The 26,055-nt window shown below is 42.3% G+C and overlaps 1 protein-coding gene and 1 pseudogene across 16 annotated transcripts in view; one reads left to right on the top strand and one right to left on the bottom strand.

Annotated features, from left to right (window-relative positions):
• Nucleotides 1–769: 769 nt before the first annotated feature.
• On the bottom strand, nt 770–8,167 carry LOC110558137 (aurora kinase C-like; annotated as a pseudogene).
• An 8,525-nt stretch (nt 8,168–16,692) lies between these two features.
• Nucleotides 16,693–26,055, top strand: part of Tbce (tubulin folding cofactor E) — a 54,100-nt gene continuing 44,737 nt past the window's right edge. For 6 of the 16 annotated variants that reach the window (XR_009587785.1, XR_009587783.1, XR_009587782.1 and 3 more), the window contains exon 1: nt 17,466–25,496. Coding sequence is in view for 7 of the 16 variants with exons in the window: in XM_021652901.2 (XP_021508576.1) it covers nt 25,397–25,496 (100 nt within the window). In the remaining 9 variants the exon portion in view is untranslated. The other 10 variants (XR_009587788.1, XR_009587789.1, XM_060373098.1 and 7 more) reach the window with 9 other exon arrangements.

Raw genomic sequence — 26,055 nt, 5'->3', positions numbered from 1 at the left:
TTCATTATCTTCCTTCGGCCTCTGGATTCCAATCCAGCACCTGGCTTTAGCAAGATCCTAATCTATCCACTCTGCTCTTCCACTACGGTGTCTTCCGGTTTCCTTCCTCTACCCTCTAACATCTGCCCCCTCCTCACTCCACTTTGGGAGAGCTTCAGATCTCCTGCCAGTTCTGAATGGATCCAGCCAGCTACCTTCTGCTTCCTGTGTCACTGGGTGCTTCTGGGGATGTTTTCCTGGTTGCTGAGGTAGCCACTACCACCCTGTTAGGCAGCCACCGCTCCTGGGCAACCTGTGTTATTTGTCTCTTCCTTTCCTAACAGAAAAGGAGGTGCCTCGCCCAGCAATCTAATGTCCTCTATTATCCTTTTCCATTCTCTACCTATCATAAATGGAGTCTCCTTTCTTCAAATCTTTTACTTCAAGTCTGCCGTCAAGTAGTCTGCCTTTCATTTCAAAAAAATAAAAATTAAAAATTAAAATGTAAACCAGATGAGGTGGCACATGCCTATAAACTTAGCACTTAGGGGAAATGGAGATCAAAAGTTAAGGGGTTTTATAGGCTATGTAGTAGGCTGGGATTAACCTGAGTTTGCCCTGCAGCTTTAGACTAGACTTGAGCTCAAGAGCCCTTTTCCTCCCACTCCTGAGGGCCTTACCCCATCCCAGGCTGTAATCCTCTGGGATTATCCTATGGATCATTTTAAATCAAGTGCTAAGAGAAAGGGGAAAGAAATTTATATTTACACATTTTAATATTAAATCAGTTTTAGCTAGCATTGTGAAAAAAGAAAGCAAGCAAAACAGATGAGGTAACAAACAAACACATAGGGATAGAGGCAGACAGGGCTGACCATGAAGCCAGCATCCCAAGAGAGTGCTCCCAGACCCAGGGGTGCTTCAGGACCTGGCCTAGGATCAGCCACTGAGAGATGGCACCTAAAAAGCTTGGCGATCAAGTCCTGGGACTTGATGTGGTGGAGGAAAGCCCAGATCCACCTTGAGGATGCATCTGTATGTCTCACTGTGAGTGCTGCTCTTGAAGAGTGAAGTTCCCGCCAGTAGCTCATAGCAGAGCTCCCGGTATATCACAGGCCCACCTTCTCATTCTCCCATCAGTCATTTCTGGAGGCCAGCAGTCCAGTGTCCCACACATTGTCTTTTTCCTGAGAGAGGGGATATGCACAGATCAACCAAAGTGTGCAATCCTCACCTCGCCCCTGAGGCCCAGCAAGAGATTCTCTACCTTGATGTTGCTGTTCCTGAGGTAGGTAGTTCAAGCATCCACCAACTCCTCCATTATTGTGGCTGTGCACTGCTCATCTGGTTTCTCTGAAGCTCCTTAGAGAGCTTGCCTTGTGGAGCATAGTCCAGAATTAAGTACACCCAGTGAGCATCATGGAAATAGTTGTACGAGCATAGGATATTTGGCTGTTGTAGGTGCACCTGGATCTCTGCTTTTCTGCGAAGCTGGTCCTCCAATCCCTCCTCTATCTGAGACTTGAAGAGGACCTTCAGGGCCACAGTGAAATGCTTTTCCTTGAGCTGAGCCAGGTACACATTCCCAAATTTCTCCTCTTCAAAGTCACTGATAGTGAAATGCCTCCTGGTTGAGGTGCTGGGCTCCTGATCGGTAGCAGTAAACCACTATAAGATCTGCACTGAAGCTGTTTCTAGAACGGATCTGGCCCGCGACCAGCAGATTCCAGCTGTTAACTGTTGGTTATCTTTCTCATATTTACACATCTTTAATCCCAGCACTCAAGTGGCAGAGGCATGCAGATCTCTAATATCTGGTCTACATGGAGAATTCCAGGCCATAGTGAGACCCTCTCTCAATTAAAAAAAAAAGTTTCAGATGTTGAAAAAGGCTCAAAACAATGGGCCCTACAGTAGTGTGAGTTCCTATGTAATATAATTGCCATTGTACTTCCTCTACCCAACAACCCCACTTGGCTAACTGCAGACTCATTCTACTCATCTTAATTCATCATTTTTTATTTACATTATTCAATATGTTGAGAGTTAGCTGTAAGGTGAAGGCATTGTTTTGCACTGGGCTACTTGGTTAAAAATACAAAACCTGGTGCAGTGGTGCATGCCTGTAATCCCAGCGCTCAGGGAGGCAGAGGCAGGTGGGTCGCTGTGAGTTTGAGGCCAGTCTGGTCTGCAAAGAGTCCAGGACAGCCAAGGCTACAGAGAGAAACCTGGTTTCAATAAATAAATAAATAAATGACATCAGTTATACAAATTTCAATGTTAACATCCTAGTTCAAGTCAGCCATGTACAGTATTTCCTAACAGTTAATGGACACTGACACAGAAATTCCTGGGAAATGTTTTTCATGCTTTTTTTTTAATGTAATTATGCTTGTTTATTATATAGCTCATGCTGGCCTAGAATTTGAACTTGATATGTAGACCTGAACTCAAAGATCTGCCTGCCTCTTTGTCCAAAGCACAGAAGGATTAAAGGCATGTACCATCACTCCTGGAAAAGCCTATTTTTTATACAACACTACTTTAGAGGAATCACTGACTTTGTATTGTTTATCACTGTACTTAAAGAGAAAGCTGTATCTGAGGAAAGAACCCATGAAGCAAGGTTGTTGGACCTCTGCTGAATGTCTTAGTCACTGTTCTGTTGGGAAGAGACACCATGGACAAGGCAATTCTTACAAAAGAAAGCATTTAATTTGGTGACTGGATGATAGTTTCAGTTAGTCCGTTTTCAGCATGGTGGGAACATGGTGACATTTTTGGCACTGGAGCAGTAGCTGAGAACTACATCCTGTTCTGCAGGCAGCAAGTAGAGTCTGGGTCTGGCATGAGGTTCTGAAACCTCAAAGCCCACCCATAGTGACACTATTCCTCCACCCCCCCAAACACACACAAGGCCACACCTCCAACCTCTTCTAAATATTCAGTTAGTATTCAGAAACATGAACCTAGACAGTCTTTCATACTCAAACCACCACAGTGAGGTAGTTGAGTGCTAATGCTAAGCAGTTAGAAAATGTGTAAGTCTTACTGAAACTTACCCGGTTGCTTAGTAGAAATTGTAAACCCAGAATAAACATTTCTGGAGAGTTTTTAAGGAGATTTTTGGCTTTATTGAATATTCTAACAAAGATAATCAGTACTTTTTAAGAAAGTAATGGAGTGTTTGTTAAACCTAACAGGTTAAGTTAGTTAACTGTAAAGAACTAGACATACAAATCGGAGTGAAGAGACTAGACAAACCTATAGTGCCACCACGAAGGCTGAGGGAAGAGCATCATGAGTTCAAGAGCAGTCTAGCCTCCATAAGGAGTTGGACTGCAGCTGGGCTGCATCCACAGACCTTTGTCTCAAAAACAAACAAACAAACAAACAAGAAAATTATGGGCTGGAGAGATGGCTCAGAGGTTAAGAGCACTGGGTGCGCTTCCAGAGGTCCTCAGTTCAATTCTCAGCAACCACATGGTGGCTCACAACCATCTGATATAAAATCTGGTGCCATCTTCTGGCATGCAGGTGTACATCAAACACATATTGTATACATAATAAATAAATAAATCTTTTTTTAAAAAATTACGAGTTAAGGAAGCAGGGGGTTATTGAAATAAGACATGCATTTGAAACACAAAGGAATTCAAAGAGACCCAGACTTTCTGATAAGTTTTATGAAAACGGGTTTGTGGTTTGATAAAAGTATAAATGTGGACAAAGATGGCTCAGTTTGTCACGTGCTTACAGCATAAACATGAGGATCTGAGTTTTGATCCTCAGCATCCACATAGAGTCAGATTAAAGGTGTACCCTGTAATCTCAGTGCTGCGGAGGCAGAGGCAGGTGGATACCTTGGATACTCTGGCAAGCCATTCTAACTGAACCTGTGAGTTCCAAGTCAGTGAGAGGCCCTAACTGAAAAAAACAATGTGAAAACTACTGAGGAAAACATGGGTATCCATATGCTCACACATACACATACATACAGTTATAAACATGTATACACACAAAAGTATGATAATTTTATTAATTTATTGATGCCTGAAGCTTCACCAACTACAATTTGAAAAGTGTATTGCAGGTGAGCAATAAATCAAATCATAGCATTCAGTAAGTGGTTGGTAGAGTCTGGAGAGGTGGCTCAGCAGTTAAGAACTCTTGTTGCTCTTGCAGAGGGCCTGGGTTCAGTTCTCAGCACCTCATGGTAGCATGTGCACAGGTACATGTGTACAAATATATATGGATATGTGAAGATTGCAAGGCAATATCAAGTAACTTACTTGATCACTTTGTTTTTTTTATACAAGGTCTCACCATGTAGCCCTGGCTGTCCTGGATCACTCTACATCGACTATGGTGACCTCAAACTCACAGAGATTCACCTGCCTCTTGACTGCCTTGATCATGCTTTACTTTTTTAATTGTTTTATTTGTCATTAGAGTGTGTGGAGGTGCCAGTGTGTACATGCCACAAAATGTATGTGGAGGTTAGAGGACAGCTTTTGGAAGGCAGTTCTCTCCTTCCACCATAGGTTCCTAGGATCAGACTTAAGTCATCCGGTGTACTAAGCAGTTCTTCTGCCCTCTGAGCAATCTGGTGAGCCCCAGACTTATTTTTTGACACAGTGTCTTCCACTGAACCTGGAAATCTAGGGACCTGCCATCTCCACCTCCTAGCACTGGGGTTACAGATGTATAACTCAGTGTTTACACGGGTGCTGGGATCTGAACTCACACCCTTCTGCCTGTGTGGCAGGCACTTTACCACAACCCAGCCCTCTGCCATCTAATTTTTATTTATCGCTTCTTTGATGCAAAACAAAAGTCTTGATCCAAAGGAGCTAGAAGTAATCTGTCTATTCTGAGCCAAATATGAGCGTCCATTCCCCAGTAACACAAAATCGGATTACCCTGAATGGCGTGGTCCTGTGACCGAGGTTCCATAAATGTGAAAAGCATTTTTTGTTAGGTTTATTTTATCTAGTGTGTATGTGTTGCGGCATGCATGTGGAGGCCAGGAGACAGCTCACACAACTTGTGGGCATCTGTTCTCTCCTTCTAGCATGTGGGTCCTTGGGCCTGAACTCAGGGTCAGTGGCAAGTAACTGTGCTGAGCCAGCTCATTGCCCAGTTTTATAAACTTTCATAGTCAGAGAACAAAAGAAAGTCATGAATCAGTGAATTTCCCAAATGTGTTCCTCCAGACACGGAGTAGGTTACAGCAGCAGCAGGAGGAAGCTGTCTCCTGTGGCATCCAGGTGCTACTTTGTAACATCCTTAGCTTTATTGTTGGTCCGAGACAGTGCCCTGCAAGTTCAACAATGCATTCCAGGTGGGTTGAGTGGCACATACTTATAACCCCAGTATTTCAAAGACAAAACCAGGACTACTGATGAGTTTGAGGCCAGCATGTACTGGATAGCAAGAGCAAAGTCAGCCTGGGCTGTATAGTGAGACCCTGTCACTTAAGAACTGAAACAAAATATGCATTCCCACAAGTTTTACCTAGTAGTCACAAAAATGTTAAGTCACATGTAGAGGATGGTAGTAGATGGTTATCAGTGGCTCTGAACATGGCCGGAGCTCTCAGTCTGCAACAGTTCCACAATCACCAATGTTCTGGCTAGTCCACCAGTCTGAAGGTTCTCCAGCACAGATATACCTTCTTCAAATACTTCCATCCACAGCTGGATCTTTCCCCTGTGTCAGTCAGCACTTCAGCTGTCACCTCTGAGTCCCTATCCCTGTACAGAAGTTGGTTGCCTTTCCCCCATCCTGTCACCAACTATTTTATTGCTTTTGACTTAATCTGAAATGACCTTATGTGTGTGACTGATGCATCATCCCACACACACTTTTTTTTAACATACGGGGTATTGTGATTTTGCCTGCCTTGTGTGTTATAGCTCTGAGGGGAAAGGTGTCCTGACAGCCAGAGGCCAAGGAAGACCACAAAGTCATACCACGCAGCAAACCTCACACAAGAAATTCATTGGGAGGGAAAAACCCAGGAGGGTGGCTGCCTCTGCTCGGGAGAGAAACAGCAAAGAACTGAGCAGAAGGCAGGATTTATACAGGGCTTCTTGCGGGTGGGGGAGCTGTTCAGGGTGGCCTGAGATTGGAAGGAGTTTGTGGCCTAATCTTGGGGCTTTTTTAATGTGGGGTAAGGCCCAGCCGCTCTCCTGTTTTGAGGGACTGGGAACTGCTGTTAGGGACAGGGTGGGGAGGGAGGGAAAGTCCTAGCTGCTGCTGCCTTAAGGAGCTTACAGTCCCCCTTTTTTTGTTTACTACTGATAAATAATCATGGGTCATGAAAAGTGGCAATGTTATCATTAGACTATTTCCTGCTGAATGGGAGCATCGAAGTCCTTGGAGCAAGCTTGATCTTTATCATCAGGGTATAATCAGGAGTTGCAGGCCTCTGACTCTGTACCTAGAGGGTCCATACTCCTAGCAACTGATTAAAAGTTTGGTTAGAAATCTTTCCTATCTGTTGTTGAAGAAATCTAGAAAAGAATTTTATAAGGCAGGATGTGACTATTAGGATTAAGAAAAGGTAGAGAAGGGATGTTAAGAAGGGTAGTATCCAATTGCTTATTGGACTGTCAGTGATCCACCGGCCAGAGGTATCAAGCTATTTCTTATATCTTTGGAGATCTGTTTGGAATTGTATTATCTTTTACTATACCCAACATAAAAGCAATATTCTTCAAGGAAGAGACAACAACCACCTGTATCTCTCTACTATTAGTAAATATAATCCTTGCCAATTTTGTAGCCAACAAGTCTCCCTTGGCCCTGGAAAATAAGGATGGTCTGAGCCACCCATTAGAAATCTTAGATGACCTGAGATGAAAACTGATGGTAAATATCTATGGAAGTAATAAGTTCCGCTGCTGAGATGATTATACCCAGGACTGCAAGAAAAGGTACAAGGAAATGCTTGTTTGTCATGCCGTGATGCTTGCTATAAACCCTGTGATAGGAACCAGCAAGAATTCTTCACTGGGTACCATCCCGAGTTTTGAAAAAAGGTCCACCAGAGCTCAAGCTCCAGACCACACAGCAGGTTGGCAGCAGTAAACTTGAGTACCAGAGAGAATGGAGACATTGTGAGTGTTTGGGCATAGGGGCCTTGTTATAGTACTAAGCGTTAAGATATTATTGTAATCTTTAGAATCCATTGTGCCTACAAAGCATGTTCCTGAGCAGTTAAAGCAGTTTGTGATACTGAAGAAAGAGATGTGGGAGAGATAAGGGGTGACAGTGATATTTGGCTTAGAGCAATTAACAGGTGGCAAGGTGAGAGAGTCGAATAAGCTACTTGGCGAGGCCACAGTGGAGGTCTTGAGTTTGACCCAGGAGGGACACACAACCAACATTCTCCAAAGCAATCAGGCAGAGCACTGTTGAATAACTGATGTGCAAAGATTAAGGTCTGAAATGAGGTGTTGTGAAAGGGAAGTGGGATCCATATCATCTAAGAGGGGAGATATTAGGAGCATAGGGACCTAAGGAGAATTGGACCACTTCTTTTACTGTGTCTATACCCAGCAGTTGAGAAAATATGGTGTGTACCCTCTATATTTTGGTCGTGCCTGATGGGCAACTGTGATAAATGCTATAGTGAAGTTTACCAATGACCCTCTCTCCCATCTTGGGTGTTATGGATCCTTAATTAGGATATAAAATATCCCCCCATTCTGCATAAAATGTAGAACATCTTCCTGAGTATGTATCATGTCTCTTACAGGACTAGTAAGGGCAGCCTCCATAAGTTTCTGCCCAGTGTTGACAGGAATCTCTAGTTCGATCATACAGAAAGCAAGCATAGTGAGCAGGTGTTTTAGAAACTGATGTAGGTGTTAGGGGGATAAGTGTCTCCTTTTGGTACCTGGCTGGTGAGCAGTCTTCAGACCCCACCATGCAAGTGGTCTGGTTGAATCAATGAGTATAGGTTTATTGAAATTAAAGCTTTTTTTGTATGTCAGCTGTAGCTCCCAAATGAAGAACATGGAGACCTGTCACATTTAGGAGTAAGCTTCAAGCACCATAACAGAGCAGATACTGACATATTCTAACCTGGCTAAGCTAGTCTAGCTACTTCTCAGCCACAAGCCCTATTGCCTGTCCTCTAGTCTCACCTTGGCAGCTCCCGTTCCATCTTTGTCCCCATGGAGACTCCCTCCTGGTGCCCTCTTCCTAATGGCATGGTGACCTTCTTCCCCTCCTCTCTCTCACTTTCTCTCTCCCCCACCTTGGGACCCCTAGACTGGGCATGGAAGTCCCACTTACTAATTCCTCTGCCCAATCATAGGCTCTTCAGCTTCTTTATTAACCAATCATCAGAGATAACTGGGGAGTAATTTCTACACAACATTGAGACAGGAGATTCCTCAGTAGCAATGACAAAACCAGAATCTGTTAGCATTTAGCTCACAGCTCGTTCGGCAAGTAACAATCGAATATAGAGAGACACACCTTAATACAGTGTGAGCGAAGGTCAGCTCTACAAGGTTTCCTCAACCTTTTACATCTTGATATAGCAATAGCATAGAAGGGAAAAGAAGTCTGAACCATTTTTTCATTACCTTAAAACACTTTGGTTTTCACATCCTCTACCTAACCAGAGATATGAGTAGTTCTTACTGAAAGCAACCATTGCAAAGCAAGTTCCTTTCAAACCATTTGATCTGTTTTGTGTAGCTTTCCTCTCGCTCTGCTCTCTCTGCCACAGTCCGGTGACTTGCCTGACACAGAACAGACATTATGGAGAAAACCTTTAAATAAACATGCTTGGGTCTATAGGAGGGGTCAAGCTAACCCACCCCCAGAGCCAGCTATCCAGAAAAGCAGAACAACTCTAATACTATCCATTGGAATCCCTGCCAAACTGAGTCCAGTGACCAGAAAGTCCTGAGAGAAATTTTGATCTCCGGCCCTCAAGGCCACCATGACAAGCTGTAATCTGCTACTCTGTGTTCCCACAAACTTATTTTGAAAGTGTTTTATAAGGTGGGTGAGATGGCACATGCCTGTGATCCCAGCACTCAGAATGCAGAGGCAGACAGATCTCTCTGAGTTTGAGGCCAGCCAAGGCTATAGAGACACCCTGTCTCGGGTAGGGGTGGGGAGAAGAAAAAGAAAAAGAATTTTATATAGTTCTGGGGATCTAACCCACAATTCTGTGTGTTAAACATTCAGCCAACTCCATCCTCAGCCCAATTTCTTTATTTGTGTGTGTATATTCCTATTTGTGTATGAGTATGCAAGTGTGTGTATGTCATGGCAGGGGCCAATGGTAGGTATCCTTCCTCTACTGTTCTCCACGTTATCACCATTGCCAGCAGCAGCAGCAGCAGCAGCGTTTTGACAGTTCTAAGGATTAAACCAAAAGAGTCAGACTTGCAAGATTAGCACTGTTCTTCTGAGTTACAAATCCAGTCCTTGTACCTTGTCTTATTTTATTTTATTTTATTTTATTTTATTTTATTTTATTTTATTTTATTTTATTTTATGTGTGGGTGTTTTGCCTATGTGTGTGTGTGTCGTAAGTTTAGAAGACCATGTCAGATCAGTCACCTGGAGCTGCAGTTACAGATGATGGGATGGGGAGCTTCCCTGTGCGTGCTCTTAGTTGCTGAGCCATCTCTCCAGCCCCCACCACCATCTTATTGTTCGAGATAAGGTCTCTCACCGACCTTGAGCACACTGTTTGTTAGACTCACTGACCATCAAGCTCTGGGGCTCCACCGGAATCCATCCCCCAGTTCTAGAGTTACAGATACGGACAGCATGCTTAGCTTTTCTGTGAGTACTACGTATCTGAACTCTTGCCCTCAAGCATTTACCCACTGATATGACTCCCCAACCTCCTCCCCTAGCACATATCTCTCCAGGACTGAATCTCTTTTATATTGCTAGGTCTCCATGACCTAAAAATAGCCTGGTGCTAAACTAGCACTCACTAAATATTGACTAAATGAATGAATGATGGGACTCAAAATGGATTGTACTGTAAATATTTGATTTTTTTAAGTTTGAGCTCCCCTGTGCCGTGTTTTAAACAAACATCCCTGTGAGTCTGACATGGAGAAAGGAGGGCTGTGAACGCTGAGTAACCACCTCAGTGACGGAAGTCACTGCTGATGGCTGAGCAGATGATTTTTAGAAGGATGGAGGGAAGGCAGAAGCCAGAAAGGTGGGGAAATGTTAAAGCAAGAAGGAGACAGAGAGGAAGAAACAGGTTGGAGGTCCAGGGAGTGGACTGAGATGGCTCTGTGCTTGTTGCTAAGCCTGACAGCCTGAGATCCTCAAGCCCCACATGTTGAAACGACTTCCAAAGAGTATCTTCTGACCTTCACACATGTCCTAACTCACAGGTGCCTGCACACACACACACACACACACACACGAGAGAGAGAGAGAGAGACAGAGAGAGAGAGAGAGAGAGAGAGAGAAAGAGAGAAGGAGGGAGATAGGGAAATAGGGAGGGAGGAGGAGAAGGAGGAGGAGGATCCAAATCCAAAGTGTATGTTCTGTACAATGGCTGAGGCCTTGCCTAGCACGCACAAGGCCCTGGATTCCATGCCTAGCTGTGACAGATGGTGATAGTTAGGTGTTAGAGAAAAAACAAGGAATTTGGTGGGACATAGGTAAGAGGTAAGGAGGAAGGTCTGGATCTGTGAAGCAACATACTCTGTGGAAGTCACACCTGTATTGAAGGTCCTTCAGACTGACTGGAAGACCTGGGATGTTGTAGGTTGAAAGCCACATTATGTCAGGGTATCTTTAGTTTTCTGCCTTTGTTGCAGTACTGAAGATTGAACCTCTAGCTTCGTGCTTTCTAGGCAAGCGCCATGCCACTGAAGTGTATGTATCCACAGCCTTCTTTTTACATTTTATTTAAGACGTGTTTCATTAAGTTGTCCAGGCTGCCCTTGAACTTTCTATCTTCCAGCATCAATCTTTCAAGATTACAAACCTGCACTAATTCTGGCCTTTTGTTCCTTTTGATAGTCATTTACTACCTCTGGCTTAACATTTTGGTTAATATTAGGTAAAACCTTGGAATGTATTGTTAAACTTAGCATTTCATTAGCTTCTATCAAACTCTAAAGCTAAAGGTAGCATATGGGGTTAGAGATGGCTCAGCAGTCAAGAGCACTGGCTGCTCTTGAAGAGAACCCAGGTTCAATTCCCAGCACCCATCTCACAGCTTACAACCATCTGTATCTCTAGTCCCAGGAGATCTGGTCCCAGGCTGTCTTCTGGCCTAAGGGCACTAGGTGCATAAGTGTTACACAAACATACATGTAGGCAAAACACCCATACACAGAAACAAAATTAAGTATTTTTTAATTAAAAAAAAAAAAAAGAGGGAGACCTTTAGAGGGTTGGCAGTGGGAGGAAGTCTGAGTAAATAAAATTTTAAAAAAGAGCTGCGTGTGGCAGTGTCTGTGTTTAATCCCAGCATTCAGAGGGCAGAGGCAGGAGGATGTCTGTGAGTTCATGGCCAGCCTATTCTACATAGTGAGGATGAGACTATCCAGAACTACATAGATATATCCTGTCTCAAAACAAACAAACCAAAACAAAACAAATGAAAAAAACCAACAAAAAACAATAAAGATATTACAGAATTAGAGAAACCTGTCTTGAAAAAAAAAAAAAGATAACATTTGAAATCTATAAACGAGACATCGCGTCCCCCATTCTTTTGTGACCTATCTATCCAATTTCCTTGCCAAAGTATTTGGTAAATGTATTAATTTATGACCTTCATTTGTTCTGTAACTATAAAAGTTGATGTAACCTCTCACGGTAGGACATAAGTCAAGGTGATCTAAGTCCATGTTCTCAAATTATGGGCATTCATACGTCATTTTTTTTAAGGTTTGTTTATTTATTATGTATATACTGTTCTGCCTGAATGTATGCCCACACACCAGAAGAGGGCATCAAATCTCACTATAGATGATTGTGAGCAACCATGTGGTTGCTGGGAATTGAACTCAGGACCTCCCAAGAATAGCCAGTGCTCTTAACCTCTGAGCCATCTCTCTAGCCCCCATACATCACTTGCAAGAGATTATCCCTCACTCTCTTTGGAGCACTGCGTTTTGTATCAACAGTTTTGACAACCAACATGTAGCTTCATCTTCACTGGAGGAGTCCCCAGAAGCCATGGACCCTTTGTGTCCACTATCTGCTGCCTCCTTGAACAGATATTAATGAGTCCTTTCTTGAGCTCTTTGTTTTGCTTGATGATCCTATGGTTTATGCTGAGCTGGTTCTTTAATACTTTTAAAGATTTTACTTACATGTATGTATGTATGTATGTATGGTGTGCATGTGAGGGGGGAAGGGACAGAGGAAGGCAGGAAGGGAGGCTGTCAGTGGGATCTGAACCTCATCGATGAGGTAAGGCTGCATTGCTTATTTAAAGGATGAAAGCCACAATTAGCGCACGTGGGAGTGGGAGTGATGGGGGTCACAGTGGAACAGGGTAGTCCTCTCTGACTCAAGTTGTTATTATTATTATTATTATTATTATTATTATTAGACAAGCAGTTCTAGCTGAACTTTAATTTGATTGGTCCCAAGTAAAGTTTATGGTTAGGACCAGCTGCACTTATGGTTGGGGAAGTTCTGGGAACAACAAGGCCACAGAATATGCCGAACTTAAACACAATTTTGCTCAACCTGACCTTGTACAGAGATTCTTTGTTCTGTATCAGCAGGAAGCTGAGATGATGTGGCTGTAAGGCCTGAAACAGAAATGACTATAGTTATGCTACCGAAAAAGAGCAGGCCTCATCAACACCAAATGAAAGAAAATGGAGAGTTATACAAGATTTTCAGTCTGCCCAACACCCTAACATGGCTATCTAATATTCCTCTAAATCCAGCCATTTTTTTTTTTTTTTTTTAGTAATAGATCTTTGTAGTGTCAAACAGCCAATGTTTGTTCATTTCCACTTGAGAAGAACAATATACTTACATATGCACAATTTTAAGAGAACTTTGGAAATGGTAACTAAAAATCCAAGTTTGGCTGGGTGTGGTGCCTCACAGTTGTAATCTACCACTTGAGAGGTGGAAGCAGAGAGATTTTTATGAGTTTGATGCAAATTTGATTTAACATCTGAAACCTGAAGTGACTGACCCATTTTGCTATAATGTGCTACTGTGTGTTCCCACCAATTTATTTTGAAAGTGTTCTTATGTGTGACTTTGGGGTGTGTGTGTGTGTGACTATAACAATTTAAGTAATCGCTACCACAGTAACATGTCATTCAGGTGCAACTCAATAAGTGTTTCTGGGTCAAGGTCACTTGAATTTGGTTCAGAATAACCTATCTTTTTTCAAGAAGACGTTTTGTATCAACAATTCCTTGAAAAGTATGAAATAAAAATAAATGTGGAGATATTGGCATGTTGGTGCAAGCCTGTGATTTTAGCCCTTGGGAGCCAAACGCGAGAGAAGTAGGAGTTCAAGGCCAATCTTCACTATGGCAGGTTTTGAGGCCAGCCTAGGATACGTAAGTCTGTCTCAAAACAAGCAGCACCTTAGTGAAATGTTATCCCTGAAAACCTCTTACTTGAAGTTCTATATTTCTATTGGAGAATGGCCCAAATATTCCTAGTGGCTCAGATCCTCCAGGCAAGAATGGGATGTTCTGGTCCTGCTGACAGGATTTCAAACAGGAAAGCTTCTGGAAGCTTATTCTATCATTCATTAATCAACAACAGCAGATTCACTACAGGGTATCTCCCGCTGCCAAGCAATAAAAGAAAACAGGTTTGTCACACAGCTGTTACACAGCTCTTCTTTGGTTGCATTGCAGTCTTCGTTTATTATTGTTTTTGTAGTTGTTAGCATATAGGCAGCCTGCCTCCAGCTTGCCTAGTAACCTGTGACATCATCAAATGTCCCCTGGCAGGGGCCTGGGATAAAAGGACCCCCCTTACTTCTCTCTCTCTCCTCTCTTACCCTCTCTGTTTTCCTTTCTCCCCCTTTCTCCTATGCTCTCTCACTGTCTCTATGTCTCTGTCTCTCTCTTCCCACCCCCACATAATAACTCTCTTCATTCCAGATCTGTTGAATATGGCATTTTAAAATATATTACAGTAGTTGTCCAGAGCTTTGATGTTTATCACTACAACTCTAATTTATTGATCTAACTCTAATTTAAAAAACATTCCACTATCGTGGTTCCAAGCTCAAAATTTTAAATCTGCTTTGGTTTGTCTTTTAAGTACAGAATTAAAAGTTGTTTCACACTGTGCTAGACTTATATACATCCAGTCTTCTGGGTAAGGAGAAGCCTCTCCTCCATGATGTGTAATCATACTGAAAGTCAATATCAAGTGAGCTTTCACCCCTTCTACTTCACAGAAGGCTCCTGCCTTTCCAGAGCTCACCTTAAAGAGTGTTTATGTTGTTGACAAAAAGGTGTATGTCTATGCCTTTTTCTACAATGTATATTTCACTGCAGATTACAATGGTAATGCTAACATGTCTAAAGTTTATCTCCTTTGTAAACTTAAATTCACTACATTTGTGCATCCAACACCAGATGGTTGGTGAGTCTTCCCTTTTGGTTGGTGTAAAGGTTCCCTTTTGTCAAGAGACTAATCGTCGATGGCCTGGCACCTCTCTCGTTCACTGGGGAACAGAGGCACATCCAACCATGGCCTTCAAGGCTAGGCTTAATCTCTCTCACTGACCCTCATACAGACATCTTCCCTTGGGTGAGTAATCTTTTTCTACTGACATGGCTTCTGGCTTCCTTTTCTCAAGCATCAAAATTCCTGGTACTAGTTGATGCCGTGTCTCTCAAGCTTTTGCCACGTGGCCTCTGGCACAGCTCATGAGGACCTGTTCTGCCAGCTTGTGCCATCACATCACTGGTTCTCCTGTAGTTTGGGGGATGTCCCAAAGTCTAGCAGAACTAATTTACTTTTCTCTCTTCACCCATGGGCATCGTATCTTCCACTGTATCTCCAGGCTCTGCCCTGGAATGTCTCCTAGATAATTTCAGATCCCTAGACCTAGTGCCTGCTTTAAGGGCTTCCAAGCTTACATGCCTCTGTAATCAACGGGTCTCAATATTCCTTAGATGAAAGATACAAAATGAGACCTTTTTAAATAATGTCAGCAATTGGGTACATGAAGGTACCCATGTTCCAGTTTTTCTCTTCTTTGCTCCAAACCTTCTTTATCTGCTTGCTCTCCTAAAGCTCCAAATGTACAACTAAAAGGAATTTTCTCCTTAACCTACTTAGTCTCTGCCCTTATAATTGCCAGTATCTTGCCAGACCCAGGTGTATCCTACATCCACGACAGCTCCAAAGCAGCTACCCACAGGCGTTCCAGTCTAACCTCAAAGATTACGTAAAGCTGGACCTGCATGTTCCCTCCCAGGCATGGATGTTCTCACAGATCCTGGGCAGCATCAAAACAGCCTGGACTTGGCCAACATTTTAGCCTCCCTATTGCTGCCCAAGTATCAGCAAAAAGTAGCCATTAAAGATTCTTCCCCTGTTATCCATTTTTTATCAACAAGGCTGGAATGTTGTGCTTTAGACCAGGGACAAACAGCTTCAGGTTCTCCCAGCATTCCTCAGTTCATATCTGCTGCTAGGCACGGCTGGCAAACCCTACCCACTAACCTAAACTTTACAGAGCAGGGGCTTCCCCTCATCCTCACCATATAATCCGGGCATTTTGGTTCTCTCTTTCTCTCATCCCCTTGCATAGCAGCCAAGAGCTGCTTCCAAGGAACCTACATTTATATATTTTAACTTCACTTGCATGAGAAACAGTCCAATGTCCTCATTCCCACTTCACCACCCCTCCCTAGCTACTTCTTCTTTTAAATTATAGGAAAAGGGAGGAAAGTTCACAAGTCTTGATGCATTAGCCCACTCCTAGGTTGCTTAGCCATCTGTGACGTCATCATTGCTCACTGCTGCCAGGGGCCCAGGATAAAAGGACCCCTGACTCTTCTCTCTTTTCTTGCACTCTCTCTGCCTTGGTTTCTCTCCTGGACCCCACCCCCCACGTCTCTCTTTCCTTCTCTCCACCTCTACCCAATAAATCTTTCATAACAGCTCTGTTGTGACATTTTAAAATATATTATTACAGTAGTGATGTGTGATGGAAGTGACTTGGATCCAGCAAAGTCAGAATTCTTCCACTAAGTTTATGCCCAGCTGCAGGTATACTGAGCTTTAATCCTGGGAGAGGTCACAGTGCTATGCTCACGTACATAGCATCTTATTTTCAATGAAATCGTTACTGGCTTTTAATATCTTAAAAAAACAACCCTTACTTATAGGAACTACCTGTTTACAGTGGTGACTTCAATTTAAGACAATGCGTTACTCCGTACTATGAACTCCAATAATAATAATAATAATAATAATAATAATAGACTACCCATAAGCATGAGGCTTTTTTTTTTTTTTTTAGAAAGGGTCTTGTTATGCAGCCAAGGCTGCCCCACTCCAACCCCCCGAACTGGCCTCAATCCTCCTGCCTCAGCCTTCTGAGTGTTGATTGTAGTAGGCATGAGCCACCACGCCTAGCTATGAACTTTTTGCACTCGTTTTGGTTGTCCTGTATCAACTACAGTAGGAAATTCCAATGTCCTTCAGGGTTTCCGCTCCTAAGTCCACTTGTACAGCGCCTGGCCACGACAGGGTTGGAGTTTGGGTGGGCCAATCTGGCTTCCCGCCGTCACTTCCCTTGAGGAGGTGGGGCTTCCTGTATGCAGCGCTTCCGCCTAGAGCCGGAAGCTCCGTCTCTAAAGGTGAGTGAGGGGCCCTCGGTGGAGACGTACACAGTGGAGGTAGGTGAGCATCGTAAGGTTCTGGAGCTGAGGTGGCGAGCTGCGCAATGGCCGCGCCGTTTCACCCTGAGGTGCCTTAGCGTTTTTTGTTTTTTGCTCCGAGACTTCCCTCGGTCGTTGGGGCCGCTTTCTGGGCTGAGCGGGCGGAAGGTTAGTGCGCCTGCGCCGAGCGTCCCTGTTTCTGTCGGTGTCTTCTGGGAACGGGTCTCAGGTGATGCCGACCTGACTGGCAGTCACTGGAGAGGAAAGCCCTAGCTTCCATTTTTGACGTTTCTGGTGGAGAGTGGTCCTTATGTGGGCCAGGGGACAGTATTCAGAATTTTTTTTATTTTTTAAGCCCGTCTTGGAACTATCTGAGGCTAGCCTCGAACTAGCGTCAGCCCTCTTGCTTTGCTTTAGCCTCCCCAATTTCAGGATTACATGCACGAGCCAGGATGCCCAGCAGCGCATCCTGGGATTCATTGCCGAACGTGGAGCTCACATTTTAGCCCAGCATGAACCCGTGGCAGTTCTCCGTCAGCTTCCGGAGTGCTGAGATTACATGCACGAGCCGCCACACCCTCAGAATATAATATATATATATATATATATATATATATTTTTTTTTTTTCTTTTAAAGAGCTTACTACCATCTGGGGATTGTTCTGTTAACTGTAGATGAATTCAAATTAGGGTGTGATTTAACGATCCCCAGAGAAAACAGGCATGTTGAAACAATAACGTTTACACACGCTAATGATAGATACGGAGCAGATAAAGGGAGAAGAATGCTCTCTTTGTCTGATGTGAAAGTTAGCCAGGTCCACTGTGCGATGATATTGCCTACTGTTTTTTTATGTCCTTAGTTTTTTTTTTTTATTAAAAATACTTTATTTAATTGTATTTTATGTGCATTAGTGTGAAGGTGTCAGATCTCTTGGAATTGACGTTACAGACAGTGTGAACTGCCATGTGGGTGCTGGGTATTCAATCTGGTCCTTTGGAAGAGTAAACAGTGCTCTTAATCACTGAGTCATCTCTCCAGCCCATGTCCTTAGTTTTACATTTTCTTCTTTTTTAAAGATATATTTTATTTATTCTCTGCGTATGGGTGTTTTGTATACACGTGTATGTATGTATGTGAAGTCCAGTGTGGTGCACCAGGAAGACAGAACAGGGCGTTGGATCTCCTGAGACTGGAGTTACAGATAATTGTGAGCTGCTATATGGGTGCAGGGTTTTGAACCTGGGTCCTCTGGAAGAGCAGCAAGTGCTCTTAACCCCTGAGCCATCTCTACTATCCTAGTTTTAATTTTTCTGTGTGCTCATGTTATGGGTGCTGTTGTAAATACAGCTTACTACCTGGAATTGGTTGGTTTTGGTGTGGGTTTTGAAACATCTTTATGTGGTCTTTGCTGTCTTGAAGCTCAATGTGTAGATCAAGGAACTCACAGAGAACCTCCTGCCCCTGCCTCCAGGGATTAAAGACGGCCACCACACTCCAATGCAGACAGTTTTATAAAACATGATTTTTATTAGGCTCTATAAAAATATTTAGAAAGTTAAATTACTGATATAAATCTGCCCTGATGTGAAGAATGTTCTTCCTGAGGGGCCTTCAGATCACAGGAGTCAGTCATGCCAGGCCATTTCTTCCTTGTTACATTCTGCAGGGTATCTGAATCGTTATCCCTACGCTCAGTCATCTCATTTATAAATCAGATTCATTTTCACTGCATCATTGAGAGGGAATGTTAGTGTTTTGTTGTTCCATGTAGAGGACTTTTTGTTCATAACTGTATCGTAATGCAAAAGAATCAGTTTTTAGCTTTGGTTACCAGTCTCATCATGTTTTTTTACTTGCTTTTTGGTAAAGAGGGCCAGGAAAAGCAACTTGGTGCTGTTATTCCCCTAAAGGTTTTGTTTGTTTGTTTTGTTTTGGGGCCTCCCTTATACTAGGTTAGTGATCTACCTCTGAGCTACATCTTTGCTGGCCTTTAATGTTTAATTTTCCTCAGTCTCCAGAGTAGGTGAAGATTATAGGCCTGTTGGTCTGGCAGGACTTTGCCTTGTGACTTGCAGGTTTATTGTATTTACAGTAATTTTCTGCTGAGACATTTGTTCAGACCCAAAACCTTTGGAGTCATTCTGACTCAGAATTTTCCTATGTTCATATCAGCTAATTCTCTGATGTTCAAAATATGTCCAGATCTTCAAGCTTTTTCTCAGTACATTGGCCTGTTGAAACTGCAGTGTATCTGATAGGATTGCTGCTCTCTAATTACTAGTTACTTTTTTTTCTTTCTAGTCATTTTGCATTACAGAATCTAGAGGGATCTTTTTTAAGAAAGTAAGATCATCTCTTAACAAACAAACAAACAAACAAACAAACAAAAAAACCACCAAACACTGCTATTTTTTACTGCAGACAAGTCTTTCAAGAGTCCCAAATGACCTGGCCCTGTATCATCCCCAGTCTTTCATTTACTAACTACCTGATTGCTCCATTATCTAACCGCAAACACATCCTAGCTTCTAAGATATTCAGATTTGTTGTTTCTTTGCCTGAATGAGCTCCTATATGGTCACATGGTTCAATCCTATCCTCTACCCCTGTGTAGAGGATAGCCAACTTTCTTCCATCTTTAATAAAGCCACTGTACTTCTTGTCCTTGTGTTTATCACTATATTTGTACCATGTGATTTACCAGGTTATCTGGTTTATTGTATTTCTCACTACAAGGATAGAAGCTTTCAGAAGGCAGGTGTTTGTCTGTTGTGCACTTAGTACCTAGAAACTGTTTGGCTTTTAGGAGATACTCTTGTTAAATGAAGGCATTGGTCTTTCCTACCATATTATAAGTGCTTACCAAATCTGCACTGACCTACAACTCCTACCCAAAACTTATACTTATTTATGTGAGGATATGAATGTGCATAAAGGGTGGTTCATATTTGTGGTTTGGACCCATGTGCACATGTGTGTGCATGTGGAGGCATGAAGTTGGTATGGGTATCTTCCTTGATTTCTTATATTTTATTTATTGAGGCAGTACAGTGTCTCTTGCTGAACTTGGAGCTCACCAATTCTGGTTAATGTAGTTAGCCAGCTTGTCACAAGGATCCTATCTCTGCTTCCCAAGATACTAGAATTACAGGTGGCTGCCACATGTGCCCAGCATTTAGATGGGTTCTTGAAATCCAAAATCTCATGCTCGTGCTTACATGGCAAGTACTTTATCTAGTGAATCATCTCTCCAGCCGAGCACTTTGTGCTTTCTTGCCTTTTTTTTGGGGGGGAGGGTAAATTTTTTTTTTTTATTCATTTCTCTTTTCACTTTTCCCAGGCTACTTGTTTAAAAGGTACATTATTTTATTTTTCCTACTGTGATTAACTTAATTTTACTGTACATTCTCTATTCAAATCTATTTAGAATATTTACTGTAAACAAATTTTTAAAACATTTAAGTTGCAAAAAAAAGGGGGGGGAGATGGAGAGATGGCACAGAGGTTAAGAGAACTGGCTGTTCTTCCAAAGGTCCTGACTTCAATTCCCAGCAACCACATGGTTGCTCATAACCATCTATAATGAAATTGCATGACCTCTTCTGGCCTGCAGGCATACATGCAGTACAGAATACCATAAAAATAATAAATAAACCTTAAAAAACATTTAAGTTGCTTATTTTCATCAAGCTTTCTAGATCCCCTCAGCATTTAATAATTTTTAATAAGATGAGGGTATTAACAATAGTATTAGTTAGAACTGTTTTCTTTGAAACTTATTGAAGTCAGGTTACTAAGCATTTTAATAAAGTATATATTTAAATTTAGCACATCAAGGTTCATATGACATTTTCTCTGTCTTAGCATTTTGCTGAGAATATGTGTAGGAGGTAATTAAAAACATTATAGAAGCCAGACATGGTGGCACATCCCTTTAATCCTAGCAGAGGCAGAGTCAGGTGGATCTCTATGAGTTCAAGACCAGAGTGGTCTACAAAGCAAGTTCCAGGACAGCCAGGGCTATTACACAGAGAAATTGTGTCTTGAAAATCCAAACCAAACCAAAACAAAAAATGAAAAATCCTACGATAGAGATATTAAGTATGAAATGAGCATTATTTAGAAAGTAAATAGGGACTGTAAGAAAATGAGAACATCATAGCTTGACTTTTGTTTGTTTGTTTGTTTACACATGGTCTATTGTAGCCCAGGCTAACCTCGAATTCCTGATTCCTTCTGCCTCTGTTTCTGAGACCTGAGATTACAAGATTATACTAGCACATTTGATTTATGTAGTGCTAAGATCAAACCCCAGGGCTTCAAACATGTTAGGTGGGCAGTCTTACCAACTGAGATAATCCTCAGCCCATATTTTAAAACATTTTTTCTTTTCTTTTTGTATATGTAGGCGTGAGGGGCATGCCAAGAAGTATGTGTGAAGGCCAGCTTGAAGGCGTAGTGTATCTCAACAGAGTGGGTCCCGGGGATTGAACTCAGGCTTGACGTTAAGAGTCTTTATTTGCTGAACCATCTCACTGGCCCTGAAATTACTTTTTTTTTTTTTTTTTTTAACCCCGGTTTTTCCAGACAGGGTTTCTCTCAGTAGGCCTGGCTGTCCTGGAACTAGCTCTTAGACCAGGCTGGCTCATCTTACCTTTGCCTCTCAAGTGCTGGGATAAAGGCATGTGTGACCACTGCCCAGCTGAAATTACTTTTTAACTTGCAAAATACATATTGCAGAAAATTTGCCATCTTCGCTCTTTTTGGTTTTTTGATGTAGGGTTTCACTGTGTAGCTTTGGAACTACACAGTGGGACTCAGCTCTGTTGCCCCAGGCTGGCCTCAAACTCACAGAGATCAGCTTGCCTCTGCCTCCCAGGTGTTGGGATTAAAGGCTTGAGCCACCACCACTGTCTCATGTTAGCAGTTTTTAAGTGTATAAAGTTTTATGGTGTTTAAGTACATTTCCACTGTAACCAACACTACTGTTTAACACCAGAACTCTCCATCTTGCAAAACTGAAACTGTTATTCTTAGATAGCTCTTCCTGGTTCCTCTCTCCTGCAGGATCATGGTATCTACCATTATACTTTCTGTCTGGGAAGAATATTAAAATTTTTGAGACAGGTTCTTACTATGTAGCCATAGCTGACCTAGAACTTTCAGTGTAGACCAGGCTGACATCAAACTAGCAGGGATCCACTCTCAAGTGTAGGATTAGAGTCATTCACTACCACACCCAGCTGTGTATGAATTTCATAGGCCTAGATATTGCATAGAAGGATGACTTGGTATCTGTTCTCTCTCTTTCTTTATTTTTCCGAGACAGGGTTTGTCTCTGTAACCTTGGCTGTCCCAGAGTCAGGCTTGCCTTGAACTCACAGAGATCTGCCTGCCTCTGCCTCCCCAAGTGCTGGGATCACAGAAGTGTACCGTACCACCAAGCCCAGCTTTGGTATCTGTTCTTAAGGTTGAAAAACACTTTTTGGTGTATTTACTATCTTCTTTATTCTAAATACTTAGATTACTCTCCTCTATCTTTTAGTGAATACTATATGTTATAAATATATTTGTACAGATATCTGTTGACTCTGTGCTTTTTAATTCTTTGCAAATTGTTTTGAGGAACTATATCACCTCACCATCAAGAACAATAGGAAACACCTGAGTGTGGTGGAGCATAGAGTTTCCAGTGACTTGGGAGGCTGAAGCAAGAGAGTTGTGAGTTCAAGACCAGCTTGGACAACATAGTGAGATCTCATCTGAAAAGCAAACGAGGGGGCTTAGGGATGTGGCTCACTGTAGTGTTTGCCTAACATGCACAAAGCCCTGGATTCCATTTCTGGTACCACATGAACCTGCAGGTGTCTAATCCCAGCACTGGGAAGGTAGTAACAGGAAGATCAGAAGTTCAAGGTCATCCTCAGCTACAGAATGAGTTCCAGGCCAGCCTAAGCAGTCCTAGAGACCCTATCTCAGAAAAACAAAGCAATATGCACACAAAACAACAAAGCAAAAAAGCCTGCTTAAACAAGGAAGTCAAAATGAAAGGACGGCAAGATATATAAGTTGGTAGTTCAGAGAAAAGGAAATCCGATTAGATGCTCTTTTTCTATTCTAACTGGATATGAGTAAAATACATTATTTACAGATCTTGTCCAGCAGTAGCGGACTTGCCTAGTATGCCTCAGATCCTGGATTTGATCCCCAACATAAACAAAACAAACAAAAGACATAGACTGATAAAAGTCTGTGAATGTTCTGTGTAGGCAAAGTTGTTAAGATACAAGAGCTCATATTCTCATCATAGGACTATATATTGGAACAACTACTATAAAAAGACATTTGATATTAGCTATTAAAAAATTTAATGCATATTCCCTTTGGCTCAGCAATCCCAGGCTGATATCAGGACCCTGTGAGCTTCTGGCAATATAACTCCTTGCCCTCTAGTTTGTGGAATTCTAAGAACAGAGTTCTATTTGCATTTTACTCGGGAACTGGAACTTTGCTTCAGGGCACAGACTTATTATGATCAGGGCTCTGCCTTGGCAAGCTGCCTTGTCCTGTTTCCATATTTGTTTCCTAAAACATAAGTAGTTTCTATTACCCGCTCAGTCTCCTCAAACTTTCTAAGCTGCTTTTACTTCCCCGTGTGATGACTTTTTTTGCTTCTCTTTGCTGATGATTCCATTGTAGTACAGGGACTCGTAGAAGTTGAAGTACTTTAGAGTACACTGATCTACCCAAGGCAAAACCCAACAAATAAAAACCAAATCAACCAAGTGTAAGAAGGAACCAAACTGAAACCATTTTGAATAAAAGTTCCATTTTGAATAGGGGTTTAATTTCCCGAGACCTCCCTGGGTAACGGACATCCTGCTTGGCAGAAAAAAGCAAGTACGTGTGTAAGTGGGTAACTGACATCCCGGTTGGCAAGTTGAGACATGAATGATAGGTAAGTCACCTTCCAACAGTTGAATAACCCAATTAGTGGGAACAGGTGAAGTGTACCACAAAGACCTGTTCTTAAGGAAGATCCCTGTCCCTGCTAGGTGGGAAAATGTAACTGTAACTTGGCACAGATGTTTGTGGATTTCGGGCTTAAAAACTATGTGACATTCTGGCTGGGGGCAGGTCTGCAGTTCAGCTCCTGAGTCTTTTCTTCGGCCCTGATTGGCTTGAGTACAGTAAATTTTTGTCATCTGATTAAATACTTACTAAGATGAATGTCCAGCAGCCAGGTCCCAAGTCTGTGCTGTTGTCTCTGACTAGTCAGTTTTCGCTGCCTGATTCAGATAAAGATCTTGTTTTGCTGGACCCTTGTGACTGCTTGGGTTGTCTTGGATTTTCAGACCCTAACACAAGGATCCTAATTTTCTGTTTCACTATTTCTATCTAGTTATTCTCTCAAATGTTGGTGATGTTTACCTTACTAAAACCCACACCCTTTTGGTCACTGCCCCACTTTCATTTTATGGATTGCCTGCACTGCTCCTTGTATATCTAAAATATGGCTTTTGAAAGTAGGTATTCTAGTGTTAATTTCCAAAGAGCCAAAGTTTGAAAGAAGTCTTAACCAAGGTGATCATGTAGCACATGTTTGTAATTCCAGCATTTTGGAAGCTGGGGCAGGAGGAACAGGTGTTCAGGGCAAACTTATGTGGGAGATCTTTTCTCCAGAATAAGCTGGGCATAGTGGCTGATGTCTGTAATCCTAGCACTTGAGAGGTGGAAGCAGAAGAACTTGGGGTTCAAGACCCATCCCTAACTACATAGTGAGTGTGAGGCCAGCCTGGGCTGGGTTATGTCACTCTGTCTTAATGAAAAAAAAAAAAAAAAAAGAAAAAAAAGAAAAGAAAAAGGAATATTAACCATAATATATCATACCTACATTTTTGAGTTACTTGCTTTTTATTGTTATTCTTTTCCTGAGATAGGGTCTTATGTAATCCAGGTTGGCCTCTGCTAGGATTAAAGGCATGAGCCACTCTGTGAATGCTAGGCAAGCACATAACAACTCAGCTAGATCTCCAGCCCCATTGTTCTTCAATATCATGAGTGCATGCACATCTAGGTATGTGTGTTTATTCGTGTGTGTACCCATGGAGGCCAGAGGTCTACTCTGTTACTCTCTACCTTGCTTTTTAAGACAGGGTTGATCACTAAACATGGAGTTCACCGGTTGGCAAAACTGGTAAGCCAGCAAGTTCTAAGACTGTCCAGTCTCCTGTTCCCAACTCAGGTATTATTGGTGCACACTGTCACACTTGTCTTTTTCTGGGGATCTAAACTCAGGTCCTTATGTGTGCATAGCAAATTCCTTGCATAGTAAGCCATTTCTTCAGCCCCAAGGTAGGCGGGGTGTGGGGGGGAGCTTTGGCTGAGGGTGGTGCCTTATATCTATTATCCCAGCACTTGAGCAGCTAAGGCAGGAGGATTTGCTGCAAGTTTAAGAGCTTGAGGCCAGCCTAGGCTACACTTTTGGTTAATTAAGTTCTTGTCAGTTTTTCATGTTTTCCTCACTAGATCTCGTATTTCGGATTCCTGCTGTCTTATCATGAGTGACATTTTGCCATCAGATGCCATTGGTAGAAGAGTTGAAGTTAACGGAGAATATGCAACAGTGCACTTTTGTGGTGTTGTTCCTCCTGTGGCAGGTAAGCTACAACAGGGTAAATCTTTCAGTCACATCTGTATAAACACCTTAGTAGTGCCTTTTCACACCAGTTTTGAACTGGGTGTGCTGGCACATGCCTTTAACCCCAGCACTCTGAAGCAGAGGAAGATGGATTTTTGAGTTCCAAACCAACTGGAGCAGCACATGAGACCTGTCTCCAATAAAGAAATACATTAAAAAAAAAATCAGTTTTGAGGAAAGTGCCAACCAATTTGGAGACATATAGTTTTATTTGGGTCATGGCATTATATATGTATATGATAATGATATGTACATTTTTTTTTTTTTTCGAGGCAGGATTTCTCTGTGTATAGCCCCAGCTGTCCTGGAATCACTCTGTAGATCAGGCTGGCCTTAAACTCACAGAGATCCACTCTCCTCTGCCTCTTAAAGGCGTGTATCACCAGTTTTTAAATTATTACTACTTGATTATGTGGTATTTCTAATATTAAATCAGCTTTGAAATATCTTCTAAACACTTCAAGCAACCAACAGTCTTGAATTTTCATAATTCTCAACTCAAAAATCAAATAACTTTT

Source organism: Meriones unguiculatus, chromosome 19 (assembly GCF_030254825.1).
Source record: "Meriones unguiculatus strain TT.TT164.6M chromosome 19, Bangor_MerUng_6.1, whole genome shotgun sequence".
NCBI lineage: Eukaryota > Metazoa > Chordata > Mammalia > Rodentia > Muridae > Meriones > Meriones unguiculatus.
The sequence above is the reverse complement of the archived record's forward strand: the minus strand, read 5'-3'. Positions and strand labels throughout refer to the sequence as shown.